At 55.9% G+C, this 15,564-nt stretch overlaps 2 protein-coding genes across 2 annotated transcripts; both read right to left on the bottom strand.

The window, feature by feature from the left end:
- Nucleotides 1–202: 202 nt before the first annotated feature.
- On the bottom strand, nt 203–6,117 carry HAPLN4 (hyaluronan and proteoglycan link protein 4; the record flags this gene model as incomplete). Its single annotated transcript, XM_082650386.1, has 7 exons — nt 203–594; nt 985–1,317; nt 2,907–3,269; nt 3,547–3,667; nt 3,933–3,991; nt 4,680–4,792; nt 6,104–6,117. 7 exons carry the CDS (start codon nt 6,115–6,117, stop codon nt 203–205), a joined length of 1,395 nt encoding a protein of 464 aa, XP_082506512.1.
- On the bottom strand, nt 5,905–14,296 carry TM6SF2 (transmembrane 6 superfamily member 2). The gene is made up of 10 exons (XM_082651251.1): nt 14,124–14,296; nt 12,389–12,492; nt 11,884–11,981; nt 11,711–11,814; nt 11,225–11,307; nt 10,458–10,582; nt 10,174–10,275; nt 9,751–9,843; nt 8,979–9,098; nt 5,905–6,442 (listed from the first exon to the last, which is right to left on the bottom strand). The coding sequence occupies exons 1-10, from the start codon at nt 14,216–14,218 to the stop codon at nt 6,236–6,238; spliced, it is 1,131 nt and encodes a 376-aa protein (XP_082507377.1). The 5' UTR covers nt 14,219–14,296; the 3' UTR covers nt 5,905–6,235.
- Nucleotides 14,297–15,564: the final 1,268 nt, after the last annotated feature.

Raw genomic sequence — 15,564 nt, forward strand, 5'->3', positions numbered from 1 at the left:
CTCCAGGGGACTTGGCTTCCGGGACTGGCCAGACTCTGGGGACCTCAGAGGGTGTGGCCAGGGTTTAAGGACCGCAGGAGGCCTGGTCAACTTGCAGGGCACCGCAGGGTGCATGGCCAGTCTCCAGGGGTGTGGTCCATCTCCAAGTGGCCGTAGGGCACTCGGCCAGCCGCCAAGCGCCCCAGCGGTCCACGGCCCGGGCCTAGACGCGCAGCGGGGTCCAGGCGGCGGGGTCTCGCGCACCTCCAGCCCACCCGCCGCCTCCGGCCCAGCCCCAGCCCCAGCCACCAGGTGCGGGGTCCGGTGCACCAGGCGCGCGGTAGCAATAGACGCCGAAGAGGCGGCGCGTGGCGTCAGGAAAGCCGAGGCTGCGCACACCTGGCCGGCGGCCGCCGCAGCGCGCGCGCGGGTTCACGATGGGGTAGCGTGCGCTCCCGTCCGCCAGCCAGCCTGCGGTGCAGCGGTCCAGCAGCTGCAGCTTCCACGCAGCGAACAACTGCCCCACCTTGGCCACGGCCGCTCCGCGCGCCGCGCAGGCGCGCGCTGCTCCCGCGAAGGGCACGGGCCGCAGCGGCTTCAGGAAGAACACGCGGCCTGCAGGGGGGTGGGGAGGAGTGGTTAGGGCCGCTCTTGGGACCCGGCTTCCTCGGGATTCAGGACACCCTCCCGCTTGCAGCCTAGGACCTCAGCCTCAGGGCTCAGATACACCCCCTCCCCTGAAGCCCGGGACCACAGCCTCGGCTAGAGCAGTGCTGGTGCCAGGCGATGTTTGATTGCCGTGCCTAGGCAGTACTAGGGAAGGGATCTCCTGGTTCGGACCCCCGAGGGCGGGTGTGGAGAGGAAGGACAGGGAGGGAGACCTGGGCGGAGTGGTAAAGACTCTGAGAGGGAGGGGTACCTGTGTGTGGGTGGGGTCTCATACGCGGGGCGGGGCCCGGGCCAGCGGAGGGCAGGACCATCCTCCCAGGGGTGGAGCCTACGCACCCGGGAGGTTGGATGTGAAGCAGAAGGCGTCGTAGAGTTCCTCGGCGTTCTGGCGGTAGCCGTAGTTGCGCACACCCCCCGAGGCTCCGCCGCCAGCCCCGGCGCTCCCGGCCCCGCCCAGGCCGCCGCAGGGCTCCCGGGGCTGGCTCACCGGGTACTGCACCGAGCCGTCGCGCAGCCAACCCGCGTTGCACCAGTCCAGGCCGTCGCGCCAGGCCGCGTGCAGCTGCTCAGCCGACGCCAAGATGCCGTCCTGTTCAGCGCACGCGCGTTGCGCCTCCGTGAAGGTCAGCTTGTAGCGGCCTCCACGCGGGTGGTAAGGGAAGACTACGCCTGAGAGGATACACGAGGGTCAGCTCGGACCCCCCAACTCTCACCCACCTACCTGACATCTGTGGTGCCGTGTGACTCTTCAACCTAGACCTTTCAGGTCATCCCTCACTATGGCCTCAGAGCTGACCATGCCTTTCCCCAGTTCACACCCCTCATACTCGCTGTGCCTTAAGCTTACGATTCACTTGACCCTCCCCCTTGACATACTTAATCATGTCCACCTCCTTTCCACCACTGGAGACCTTTGTTCATGTTCTTTCCACCTTTCCACCTGTCGAACTACTATGCATCCTTCAAAACCCAGCTCCCACAACCCTCCTCCATTCAGTTCTACGTGCTTCTGACATTCTTCCAGCATTGGGACCTTCCTTCTTGTCAAATCCTGAGCCCACAAAACTGACTCCCTCACACTGGGAGCCCACGAAAGTTTGACCCGGGGCAAAGACCTCTTTGATCTCCAGCATTGTCCAGGACAATTCCCATTGGTTTCCCTTCTACCTTCAGTTCTTATAACTCGTCCCTTATCAGAATCACAGTCGTCTCCGCTCACTAGCGTTCTGTGTGTCTGTGTTTGTGGGCTGGACCTTGGGGGTGCAGGTGCAGATGCTTCTCTCAGCAGATGCAGGAAGGATCAAACAGCAGCCGGAGAGAAGAGCTGGAGCCTGACAGACTAGAGTTCCAGTCCTGGCTCTGCTACTCACTGGTATGTGCCCTGGTCAAGGCTCTAACCTCTCTGAGCCAGTTGCCCCTCTGTGAGTAATACCGTCTCCCTCAGGGTTTTGGGGAAAATTAAATGAAAGCTCAGAGAGCTCTTCAGTCAAGCTCCTGGCACATAGAAAACACCCAATAAAGGAGAGCTGCTTCAGTTATTGTTGTTGTTTTTCGCTATTGTTGGGAAGTTTAGCAGTGAGGGCTCTGAAATCTCTCTAGCATCTTCTGAGGTGGAGTGAAGAAGGCAAACCACATGTGAGGGAATTCTTCAGAGAGAAACCCTACTTCCCAGCTCCACAGTCAGCCAATCAGAGCATCCCATCTCCCAGGCACAGTGATTGGCCCATGGATAGGCAAATGACTCAAGCTGGGCCAATGAAGGACAACTCTGGAACTCTAGCTAGCACTCCTAGGAAATCAATTGCCAAGCTGGGAGGGTGGAAGCCTGGCACTACTTTTTGGTTCCATCAGGGGAAACTTGTCCAAGGAGAGCCCACCCAGGGAAACAGAGCTGAAGGAAGGATTTCTGACATGATGTGAATGCCTGGATCTCACTGTGCCTGGATCCTACCAAAGGGTTTCCCGGCGTCTTCACTATTGACATTTTGGACTGGATTATTCTTTGCTGTGGGGAGACTGTCCTGTGTGTTGTGGGCTGTTTACAGCATCCCTGGTCTCTACCCACTATATCACCACAACCTACTTCTAGATCTTGCCAATATCCCCAGGTAGCAAAATCATCCCAGATCAGAACCATTATCCTACCCCACCAAGCCGCTGAATTCCTTCAGGCCAACTTGATTTGATTTCTGTCCTTTGCAATACCCTCCTCTTTTCTCCCTTAGAAATGAGCCTCATCCTGCCCACAGGCTAGTCACCTTCCAGGTCCAGCTTGACCATGCCAGTGTCATCCTCCAGCTCGTTGGTGACCTCGCACTCATAGCGCCCATAATCCTGCAGCGTGACGTTTCGGAGAACCAGGGAGGCATCCCCGGGCCCATCGCCCTGCAGCTCAGCCCGCCCGCGGTAGCTGCCGAAGGCCCGGTGCTGGGCACCCAGTGCCACGAAGACATCGGCAAAGGCCAGCGGGTCCACCACCTTGGTCCACTTGAGGCGGACGCTGTCGTGGCCGTGGGCGGCTGCCTCGTAGTGGTAGCGGCAGGGCAAGACGATGGTGCCACCCCGGTGGCTGACCACCTGTCCCGGCGCTGTCTGCACCACCACCGAGCCCGACTCCCCTTCTATGGGCAACCAAAGAGGGTTAAGAAGAGGTTCTAGGGGCGGGGCAGGGGAACCTGGGGAGGGGGACCCAGGGAAAGGGATGTGGGAAGAAAACTTGGGTGCGGATCAGGAGATCAGAAGGGTAAAGGGGCTCCGTAAGGGGACTAGGGAGGGGGCGGGGACTGTGGCCATCAGGACCGCCCAGCACCCTCCGTCCTCCCCGCTCCATGCACCCTGGTGATCCTACTTGGCCACGGCTTCTGCGGGGCAAGATCCGCTTCCACGGCCCTGACTCACCCAGCACGTGCACGACCTTCTTCCGGCCGTGCTCCGCTTCCGCGGCGCCGGTGAGCAGCAGGACTCCCCATGCAGCTGCCCAGAGCGCCCCGCGACCGAGGGCCGCCGCCGGAGCACACACCTGGGGGCACAGTGCGCTCAGTGCAGCCTCCTGGCCTTTGTCTTTCAAAAGACTAACTCCCTGGCCTTCCTTTCCCGCGGCGAGGACTTCTTACATGCCCAGGTCCCCAGCCCAGCCAGGATCCCAGAGGATTCCCCCAAGGAGAAGGCTAGCAGACCCTCCCACCCACAGACCCTCCCACTCTCCCAGGATCTCACACACTTGCCCTTGGGCAAAGTGCACGCCCCTGGACTCACTCTCCCTTAGTTCTGCACGGGCAACCCACCTGACCCCCTGACCCCAACACCAGAGCCTCGGAACTCCGCACCTTTCTCTCTTTCTTTTCTGGCCCAGGCCAAGGATTGGGGAGGAGGGAGGAGGGAGGAGGGAGGAGGGGCTGGAGCAGCGGCAGCAGCAAGGTTATCAGTGCGCCAGGAGACTGCAGCAAACCCGTGCAGGTGGGGGTGGTAGAGGCAGAGAGGGGGAGACACACAGAAAGAAGGCGAGAACGGGGAAAGAGACTGAGACAGAGAGAAGGGCAGGGAGAGATGGAGACAGAAGGAAAGTGTCACAGACAGAGGAAGGAAAGATGGAGAGGGACAGAGATACAAAGGGAGAGAGAGAAGAGAGTGCCAGAGGGAGACTCGGAGAAGAGTAAGGAAAGATGGAGAGAGACAGAGATAGAGAGGGAGAGACAGAGACTGAAAGAGAGAAAGGAGAGAGAGCAACAGGGAAAGAGACACAAAGATAGAGGGAGATGGGGGGGTAGGGAAAGACAGAGAGACTCAGAGAGAGGGAGAGTAAAGGGACCCCCCCCCAAAAAAGGGAGAGAAAAGTAGGGAGAGACATAGAATAAGAGAAGGAGAAGCAGAGAGGGAGAGAGTGGGAGGGAAAGAGATACAGGTGAGAGACAGAGAGATGGGAGAGATGAGAAGGAGAGAGGGACTGAAGAGAGAAACACTGAGGGAGGTAGATCAGAGACACAGAGACAGAATCCCAGAGAAGGACCTACCGAACCCACAGCCCCACTCACCATTCTGCCGGTGCGGCCCCCGACCAGCGGCCCCTATGTGCCGGGACTGCGCTCCCTGCACACGCAGGAAGGACTGGGCAGGTCCCTGCAGGCAGCGCAATCCCGGCGTCTGCCTGCAAGGGGAGGAGGGAGGTGGACGGGGGGGGGGGGGGGCGTTAAAGGGGACGTGGTGGCGCCTGCTGGGAGAGAGGTGATGATGGGCACAGACGGAGGAAGGACTGCCCTGAACAGTGAGTTCAGAGCCAGGTACCAGCTTCCCTGCTGGCTGACTTTGGGCCACCGGAGGAAACTTTCTGGGTCTCAGTTTAACGCTCTTTAAAATGGAGGAGGGGGGAGCCTGATGATGCCCTGCGTGGGCAGGGGAGCTGAGTAACCTGGGAAAGGGGCTTGGCTTGCACGCCTCAGTTTTCCCATCTGTCACTGGGTGACCATCAAAGGGTCCTGGGCCCCAGCAGCCAAAGGGTGCTCACTCTGCGGGATGCGGGCCCTACAACAATCATACACTCTGCAGAGGGACTCTGCCCCTCACTCTATGCCTCAGTTTCCACATCTGAGATATGGAGTGCTGGGTCTTTTGTGAAGATCTAATGGCTAGACATAGGTGCCTAATAAGTGTTGGTAAGGGCAGGGAGCAGGGGGATCAACCCCCTGACCCAGAGTGGTCTGGGCAGGAGTTACCCCTGAACCTGAACCTGCACTCAAGTTCAAAAATCAAACCAGGAGGCAATGAGCCCTTCTCCCAGCTTCTTGGCTGCCTCCCCAGCTTCAGTTTCCCCCAAATATAAGCCCGTCAGACAGCAGAGGCAGGTTTATGGGGTCTGTGGTTGAAGGGGCTGGGGCTCGTTGCCTAACTCAGCTGCATCCAGGAGGCGTGACTTGGGACCAGGACATTCACCTCCTGCAGGCTCAGTTTCCCCATCTGGAATATGCGGTGAGATCCAGCATGTAGCATGTGAGGTTAGCCATTGGCCTGGTATATGGTAGGTGCTTAATAACTGTGTCACACTGTTAGTTATTATAATTTATTGGTGGAGCTTAGACTTTGGACCCTTCTCTCCTGATTGTGCCCTCAGGCAGGTCTCTGGTCCTCTTTGAGCCTCAGTTTTCCCTACCTGGAAGATGGGGCTGGGCACACCAACCAGAGGTAGACTTCTGCTGTCCGGCACCTCCCGCTCCTGATGACTATGCTGGCAGTGATGAGTGGGCCCTCGTGGGTTCGGAGGAGAGGGTCCCTTGCCCCTGCCCCCTGAAACACTCAGAGCAACATTTTATGCATCAAAAGGAATTTTACTGAAAGGATCCATGGGGAGATGATGGATAAATTCCGGGAGGGTGCCAGTGTGGAGTTTGGGTGAGGTGACAGCTGAGCATGGCCATGGCCTTCTCTGCTGGAACACCTGGACCTTGGGCCCCCCCCATCCCACCCTGAAATCACCATAGCCAGGACTGAAGGCACCCAGAGACACACCTCCTGCCTCTAAAAAACCCAACCCCCCCTTCCAGGGGCAGGGCCAGCTGGGTATGTAAACAGGATCTTGGGGAGTCCCACAGCGCCCTCAGTGCTGCTTCTCATGGTGGGCTGGGGGGCCAGGAAGCGGGCGTAGGAAGAAGGCAGGGCTCCACAGGCAGCGGTAGGCCAGCAAGTGAGGCCCCAGAGCATACAGTAGGTTGCACACGAAGAAGCTGGCCCAGGCATCCTCAGGCAGACGGTAGGTGAAGGGCGTGCGCTGGTGCATGGAAGCACCCATGTGTGAGAACTGTGCCTGGTGGCCAAAAAGGGAGGATGGATGTCACAGACCAGGAGAGAACAAGCCCCAATGTCACCAGCATCCCACCCTGGGGAGCTCAAAGTATCCCCTTCTCTATCTCACTGGCTCTGCTGACCTACCTGTCTCCCCTCTTCAATCCATCTGTCTCTAAATATTCCTGTCCCCACATGTCCTGTCTATCCTCGTCCATCTATCTGTAAGCCTCTCCCCAGCTGCCTAACTAGAACGATCTTCAGGGTCTGCTGGACCCTGAACCCTATTTCTCTGCCCTGAGTCCAGCTCCCGGTCTTCCTCACCCCAGGCAGCCTCGATACAAATCCTCTCAATTCTACCCCTAATCGATAAAATAATAATATATCTAATGGATGTCCCCCTGGTCCCACTGCCCTGGCCAGGACCCAGCCTTTATCACTTCCCATCAGAAACCCAGAAACATGCCCCCAGCTCTGACTGGGCCCTCCACTGCTCAGACACCTTCTACAGCTCCCCATTGTTCTCAGCACAAGCCCCCAAGCCCAGAGTTCAAAGCCCTTAGCACCTAACTGTCAATTTATCTTGTCTCTGCCTTTACCCACATTATGGGACTCTAAATCACTGTCCCCCTCTGTGCATATCCTTATGCTGTTACCATTCCTGGAATGCCCTTCCCTGCCTGAAGAACTCATACCCATACATCAAAGCCTATGCCCCCGGGGGTGTGTGTGATGAATTGGGAGATTGGGATTGACATTTATACACTAATATGTACAAAATGGATAACTAATAAGAACTTACTGTATAAAAAAATAAATAAAATAAAATTAAAAAAAAAAAGTAATATCTTTCCAGAGCTCAAAAAAAAAAAAAAAAAAAGAAACATTTATTTGAAAAAAAAGAAATGGAAAATTACAAAAGGGGTAAGTAGAAAAATTACTGAAAATGGTTTGGCAAGGTGGGTTAGACAATGTACATTTTGTGGTTTGGCAGGATCACATTTTCTTGAGCAAAGACTCAGCATGAGGGCTGGGGTCATCTTTATGGACACAAACTACAACCTAGTTCAAGTGGAAGTCAAATTGAAGTTTGGTCAACTCTCTTAGCACAGTGTTAGCCAAGCCTTTTTTTTTTTTTTTTTTTTTTTTTTTTTTTTTTTGCGGTACGCGGGCCTCTCACTGTTGTGGCCTCTCCCGTTGCGGAGCACAGGCTCCGGACGCGCAGGCTCAGCGGCCATGGCTCACAGGCCCAGCCGCTCCGCGGCATGTGGGATCTTCCCGGACCGGGGCACGAACCCGTGTTCCCTGCATCGGCAGGCGGACTCTCAACCACTGCGCCACCAGGGAAGCCCAGCCAAACCCTTTTTTCTGTATAGGGGTTTAGAGTTCAGAAACCTCATGAAACCCAAAACATTCCTTCATGGCAATTTTCTTTGCTTCAGAAATTCTGAACAGTCCTAACTGGCTTGCTACCTAAAACTATGCAAAAAGTAAAATCTATGTTTAAAAGGAGTAAAGAAATTTTCTACACAAAGCCTTGAATATGCTTGAATGACTATTCTCCCTTAATAATAACCCTTTATAATTAGATAGTAATACACAAAATAAAAACAGAGAGTAGGATGATAGCGGGGGCTCAGCAAGATCAATCCAGTCCTTCTGGTTTACAATGTTAGAAGATTTCCCTCCTCCTGAAATAAGGTTTCCAATTTCTTGAACTTGTCAAGTTAGATACGTCCAACTTCTTTAATACCTCGGATACTGAGTATCATTGAGTATCATAAGGAGAAACATATAATTTTCAGATTCTTCCTTCACGTCACATAAAAAAATAAATTACAGATGGAATAAAGAGGCAAATTTTGTGTGTAAGAATTTTTAAAGCCTATGCATGAGAAAGCTTTTGAAATAGCAAAAATATCTCCAAAGCTTGACTTTAAACGTTGGTAATCAGAGCCTTCGGACTCAGAACACAGCTTCCAAAGCAAAATAGAACAAAGAAACCAAGTTAAGAGTAGTTCTTCTGCCTTTAAAGAGCTGGATGGAAATGAGACGTTCTTAGCAATTTTGATAGATGGCTGAGATTTTTATAGCACTCTTCTGTACAACAAAATTATTTTTGACAGTCATCGTTAATGAAACAACTAATAATAATAACAATGATAATAATATCCAGAAGAGAAATAGACAATGAGTATTTTCTTTTATTGTACTTTGAATATACAATCATGCTGCAACAAAGTAAAAAATAAATAGTAAAGTACAATAGAGAAAAAAAAAAAGCCTATGCCCCCTTTTCTAAGAAATCTGTCCCCTCTGGAATCCCTCTCAGACTCTCTACCTCCCTCTATTCAGTTCTAACCTCATGGGGTTTGGGGTGCCTGTGTCTGGCTCTTTCTCCCCCACACTAGGGAATCCTGGGGTACTGAGCTGGGGGTGGAGCCTGTCAGGGGCCTAGTATCACCCTGCTCAGGGTGAGCACAAAAGCAATTGATGAGCAGGCAGAAACTTTCTTCCCTACGCACTGGCCCACCCCACCCCATTCCACCCCACCTCACCTGGCCAATGGCTCCAGCAAATACCAAGGTCCAGTCAGGCAGCCAGGAGCAGCCAGGAAAGATGAGGGCATAGATGGCCAGGCCATAGAAGGGCAGCACGTAGAACATATTCACCAGCATCTGGGGGACACACAGCTGATGGATTGAGCGGCTGCCCCAGTTGAGTCTCCTGATACCCCTCAGGTGGTGGACCCAAGGAGAATCTGGCCAGCCTCAGACCCCCCCCAAGACAGGGGCTCTCTGCACATCCTACCCTGTGCAAATTGCTCCTTTATTTCCCTTGGGTTTCCCCACCCATCCCACTCCCACACACTGAGCCCACCCACCTTACTCCAGAAATAGCATGTGACCCTGGCCTGGCCAATCAGAACACCATAATAATCAGCTATGAGCATGTGATTTAAACTTGGCCAATCAGAGCCTGCCTGAGACTTATATTAAGCTGAGGAATTAAGGGCTCACACTCCTCTGTGGTGGCTAAGTAGAAAGAATGGAAGCCTAGAGCTACCCAAGGCTGTCTCTGCCATACCACAAAGGCACTACCTGGGAGTGGAGCACATGTAAAGAAAACACAGTCTAGAGACAGAGCTATCCTTGAGCTCCTGGATTCAGCCATACCTGAAGAGAATGTCTCTACTTTTTTGGTAGGACAATAAATTCCATTTGCGCTTCCACCAGTCTGACTTGTGTTGTTGGCACCTGCTTCAAAGGGGCCCAGTAGATCCCTACCCACGGCAGGACCGTCGCCCTCTCCTCCCATCTGCCCTCTCACCTGCACCTTCGGATAGGCCACGGGGTCCCTCAGGTATGGCTCATACTGATAGATGTAGACGAAGCAGGCATCCATGGGGCAGTCAAGCACCACCTGGGGCCCACAGACAAACCAACAGCCTCAAATATCCCTCCCAGAGGAAGCCTTCCCCAGCCTCCCAGGAGAGGCCCGTACCCCTGGCTCTGGCCTGCCCCAGCTTTGGTTCTCTCCTCTGGCTGAGAATCCACAGATATTTGAGCTGGGGAGAAGGCTACAGGGAATGGGGCTTTGTGATGGAACACTCAGGTCAGACTCGATGAACTTCCCTGGATGATCAGACGGGAGAGCAGTGGCCTTTTTGCACTGGATAATGAAGATAAAGGAGTGAGGGATGGGCTGGGGACGGGGAGTTGGAGGCAGGTAGGCTGGCCAGTGCAGACTCACCAGGCCCCGAAAGAGGGTGAAGAACGCAGCAAAGAGGAGGTAGATGATGAGGGCCAGGTCAACTGGGCGCCGCAGAAGGCCCTTTCTTTGTTCCTCCTCCACCTGCCCCATGAGAAACAGCATGAGAAGTCTGGTATCCAACAGGCACTCAATGAAGGCTCATCCCTTCTTCCCTAATTACCAAGGAGATCTTTCCAAGGAGATAACGTCTTTGACCAGAAGCAACTCAAATGGGGGACATTCAGGCATTTGGCACAAGGCCTATCTGGGGGCAAGGGACTCACCATGTTGGGAGTGCAGCAGCTTGGTGCCTGGGTCTGGTTGAAGACCCTCAAGCCAGCCCAGCAGGGGACCAGCAAGTAGGGGATGGTGAGGAAAAAGGAAGGCCTGATCTCTGAGTTGTATTTGCCTGCCATGGTAGGAGAGACAGGGTGTCACGCAGCGAGGATCCCCCAGGCCCGGCCGGACCCTTTAGCTGGGCCATGTCAGAGCACCTGGCTGGAAGTTGTGATTCACAAATGCCATCCTAGCTCAGCCCTAACACGTCTGACTCCCGAGTGCCCATAAGATGATGTCCATGCTCCTCAGCCTGGCCTGCCTCAATTTACCTTCTGGACATGGCTCTTACACTTCAGCTGTTCTTTGCTCCCCCTAGAAACACCCTGGATATTCCTCTTGCACAGCCATCCCCACATCCCTGGTTGCCTTCTCTGCCCCGCCTCCTAAGACCTACCTACAAAGGTTTCACTCTGCCCTCTGGATCCACCTTAAAATTCCCTTCTTGTGTCAAGAGCATTCTGGGCCAAGCCCCTGGGGTCAGGAACCAGCTAGCTGGGGAGGAAATGGAATGTGCTTCCACTCCTCCAAGAGGAAAATGGGGGGGAGGTGGGGAAAGGCTGCTGGCTTAGGCTCTGAATGGAGAGGCATGTGGTGGGGAGGAGGTTGCCCTCTGCAGACATTGGAGAGGGTATGCAGGATCCACTGGGAACTTCCAGACACAGGGCAGTGACCCAGCCCAGGGAGACACGACTCCTCAGAGCCAAGTCCTTACCAAGGATGTTTCCTGGAAGGAACACCAGGATGCTCATGACGAAGGATCCCAGCCAGTAGAGTGCAAGGTTCCGGTACCTCTTCCTGGGCAGGGGATGGAGGGGTGACCAGTAGATCCCTGTCCCCCAGTCTCAGAGCCCCCGACAGGGTCCAGAGACCAATCTGGGATCCCCAGCTCTGGATCCCTTCAGTGTCACCCAGAACAGAAGGGACAACAGGAAGTTGAATGAGGGAATCAACAGTCAGATGCTCTGTCCAAGGACAGTAGTGTCTGCCCAGGCACAGGGTGGTAGAGAAGAGAACCGACCATCACTGACACCTGTGATGTTCCCTGGATCCTTCTCCTGGCCACTCCTGTCTAGAGCCCTAGAGAGGCTTCCTGATTTCCCCTACAGATACTTCTGGCTTCATCCTGACCTGGGACCTCCCACCTAAGGACTCCACCTCCTTCCCAGGGTCCAGGTGCCATGCTGCCCACCCCACGCACCTTTTACGGATGGCACCAGCCATGGCCAGGTAGAGGAGGTAGTGAACAGTGCCATCCCAGTAGCAGATGAAGACCCCATGTGCCGTGCGCAGGTACGGCTCACCCTACAGGGGCAGGGGCAGGGCTCAGACGGGCAGTAGGGCTGCGGGCATCCCAGACAGCTCCCTACATACCTCCTTGGTGTAGAACGCCATGAAGCTCCCCATGTAGCCATCTTCCTCGAGAGCGATAAGGAGGTCCACCACGGAGGTGAAAGAGAAGACCGCGAACACTACGGGGAGAGTAGCAGGGCATGGGCAGGGTGTGGGCGGGGCACAGACCACGTGTGGGCGGGGCCTGAGACTGCAGGTCGGTGACCGGCCACCCAGTTTCTGGGCAAAGCCTCTGCACAAACCTGCTCCCAGGCCCCACCCCACAAGTCACATGACCCACAGCCCACCTCAGAGGGAGGCACAGTCCCTGCCTTTAGGGGTCCCCAGGCTGATGGGAAAGGCACTGTCCCTGCACTCAGGAGTCCCAAGTCAGAAGGGGGAGGCCCCTTGAGGTTCCCCAATCAGTAGGGGTTCTCCAGTCTCTGAGGTTCTCCAGTCTGATGAAGGCCCTTCAAGGGCTGCCAGTCTGATGGAGGAGGCCCTTGCCCAGACAGTTCTCTTCCCTAAGACCCTCCCACCAACTCACCGGCATAGAGTGGGTCATAGTAGATGTCACTTCGGGACAAGCTGTATATAGCCAAGAAGAGCAGACCCAGGATCAGGGCGCTCATCCACACCACCCCCAGGGGGCTGTGGACAGGAAAACCAAGTCAGGGAGGCCAGGCTCATTCTGAGGTCCTGCCCCACCCTAGGGCAAGAGCAGACTCCAGGAAGCTCCAAGTGAGGAGGCTGAAGCATCTGTCCATCCAGGAAAGCCATTCCCCGAAACTCCCCTTTCCTAGCACCAGGCTCTTGCCCCAGCTGTTTCCCTCTTCTGGAAACTCCTTCCAAAAGTCTCCTTTCCACTTGGCAAACTCCTACTCATCCTTCATGGCCCATCTACATTGCTCCTCCTCCAGGGAAGCCCTCCCTGACTCCTCAGAAAGGATCATTGCCTGACTTGGGCCAGGCATAGAGAGAGCATCTGTCAACACTTCTGACTATATGATTTATCCAGTCACTTGCTGATGTGTGTGACAGTTTGCTTGCTCTGTCATTCAACAGCTCCAAGACCCTCTGTGGCCAGTCCCAGTGCCCACACCTGCCAGAGGGTCTCTAGTGCTCAGCTCTGTACACCTCATGGTCTGAAGCTCCTGACTCCTCAGGTAAAGTGCAAATATTTCCATCAACTCCACCCCACGCCTGCCCTGATCTGTTCCCATCAACCTGATAAGGCAAGTCAACCAGCTGCAGAGATAACAGAAGCCAGGTCTCTGGGCAGCCCCCAACTCTTGGCAAACCAAGGCCAAGGGTGGGAGGGTGGGAGACATATCCAAGGTCACACATTCCCCCCCACACTCTCTCCAGGCCCCAACCTTCTCCTGAACCCCTCTAACCCCTAGGATCCCCATTCCTAGCCCCATCTAACCAACATGACAATTATAGTAATCACATGAGACCACACCAGCATCTTGGCACACAATTTGTAATCCCAAACTGTAACTATGGGATGAGCTCTAGAATTATGTTCATTACACAGGGAAGAAACTGAGGCTCCCGGGGCAACCTGTCTCACTCAGGGTCCAGGAGGATGGAGCCAGGAATTTGTACCCAAGGAACCAACTCCACAGTCAAGACTCCCTCTACCCCATGTCTTGGGTTGCACTGGGTTTGGGAGTGTGAGGGGCTTGTGGTTGCCTGGTACCCAGTAGCTGGATCCACAGGGTTGAGGCCTAGGGTTAGGAGATAGGGACAGGGGAGGTCGAGGTATGTAGGGGAAACTGAGGCTAGGGACAGGGTGGGCCAGCCCTGAAGAGAAGAAAGTCCCAGGTCTGAGACAGGCAATGGAGTGACAGTCTGGTAGGGGTGGTGCAGCAGAGCGTGTGTGTGGCAAGAGCCGGGTCACTGGGGCATTATCTGGGGCAATACTTTGACCCTTGGGGACTCTGGAACCTGTGCTGGGCACATCCCTGGGAAAACACCAGAAACCCTCCAAAACCCTGCCTTGTTAGGGGCTCTGCTTCTCAAAGTCCCTCCTCCCCAGGCCCCAAACGTCCCAGGAGCGCCCCCAGCTCCACCACACAGCTCCGGGCCTGCTGGAAGGCGATTTCCGGTCGGAGGTTGGGGGGGTTCTTCTGACCCAGCCCCTGTCCTCGCGGGCCGGAGCGGCGCGGGGCCGCTGGGCTCGGGGGAGCCCGCGCATCCTCCATCCCGCCCCCTCCACACCCCACCCCAGCCCCGCAGCCCCCGAGGAGGCCGCCCCGGCCCCTCCCCGCACGCACTACGAGAGCGCCGAGACGTGGTTGAGCGCGTAGGACAACGGGAGAGCGCCCAGCGACAGAACTGCGACCTTGCCCGCCAGCGGCGGGATGTCCATAGCGGCGGTGCCGGGACCCCGGCTTGGTTTCTGCGCGGCGGTGCCTCTGGGCGCGGAGCTGCCAGGGACCCAGCCCGGCTCGGCCCCGCCTTGCGCAAAGGTCGCCCCCGCGCTGTGACTGCCCTGCGAGGCCCCTCCCTCTCGCAGTGGCCCCACCCCGCCTTGATAGCCTCGCCGGACTCTGCGCTGTCCCCAGTGGCAGTCCCCGTCGCCCAACCGGTTTCCCTCTCTACTAATGCTAGAATACGATGCCTCAGGATGCTTCCGCTTCTGCGTCCTGGAGGCCACTTCGGTCTAAGGGAATTCGTTCCCCGGACCTCGTTCTGCACTTCTTTCTTCACCCTAAGGCACAGGCATCCTAGCCTCGACCTCGACCCCGAAGGGGGACCCTTTTAACTCTTCACATTCCGCAGACCTCCCTCCAGCCCAGGATCAAGTGGGCATTGTATGTGCGCGCTAACAGAGGAACCTCATCCGCTTGGGTGCAGAGCTCCCTTCAGTGCCCTTAGATTTGAGTTTTCATGCGGTGGCCACAGACAAATTTAAATGTGTCCAGGTGTGAAGTTTTAACTGGTCCCGGGGGCCAACTCAAGGCAGACGGTCAGGGACCAGGGTTGGGGACACCTTGAAGGACTCCATGATTCTCTGCTGTGTTCCTTCCGTGTAGCCTGAACCCCTGCTCATGTGGGCGAGGTCCAAGGGATGGGGTCCAAGGGGTGGCTGAGATTATAAAGTGGGGATGGAGTCAGTTTGGTGAGGAGTTTCGTAATGGTGCTCCCGGCAGGAAAAAATAGCTCAGGCTTGGGGATGAGCTGCAGAAAGGAAGCACTGAAGGCTGGGGTTGGTGGTGGGGTCATGGAGCAAGGTGGGGTGGGCTTGGGAGCGTTCTGAACAGCCTGGAGGAGGCTGGGCTCCATTCGGGGGCATATGTAAGGGGGCAGGGCTGGACCAGGGAGGGGGCTGCAGGGTGGAGAATTAGGAGGCAACTTTTTGTCAACCCCTCCAAGGAGCCTCGGACTCTTGCCCACGTGGTACTTGTGGGTGCAGGAAACAGGGTGAGCGGTGCCCACCTGTTTCCTGCCCTAGGGGGCCCAGTTTTTTTTTCTGGCCGTGCCATGTGGCTTGCGCGACCTTAGTTCCAGGGATTGAACCTGGGCCACAGCACTGGACCACCAGGGAATCCCCTGGGGGGAAATTCTAACCCTCACATCCCCGCAACTCCCACCAGGCCCAGCCCCCGCCTTCTCCATGGGGCAGTTGGGTCCCATCTCTGAGGCTGGGTGACAAGATGATCTTCTGGCCACTGACCTGAGAGCCTCCTTCCCCAGGTGCCTGTTGCTCATGCG

Source organism: Grampus griseus, assembly GCF_964374135.1.
Source record: "Grampus griseus genome assembly, chromosome: 3".
Lineage (NCBI taxonomy): Eukaryota > Metazoa > Chordata > Mammalia > Artiodactyla > Delphinidae > Grampus > Grampus griseus.

Excerpts from the sequence above, each read along its gene's own strand:
- TM6SF2 (XM_082651251.1), bottom strand. The coding sequence starts at position 14,218 with ATGGACATCCCGCCGCTGGCGGGCAAGGTCGCAGTTCTGTCGCTGGGC. Across the intron at positions 12,493-14,123 it reads CACGTCTCGGCGCTCTCGTA|CCCCCTGGGGGTGGTGTGGA; the intron begins GTGCGTGCGGGG and ends TCCTGTCCACAG. Across the intron at positions 9,099-9,750 it reads TGGCCTATCCGAAGGTGCAG|ATGCTGGTGAATATGTTCTA; the intron begins GTGAGAGGGCAG and ends TGTGTCCCCCAG.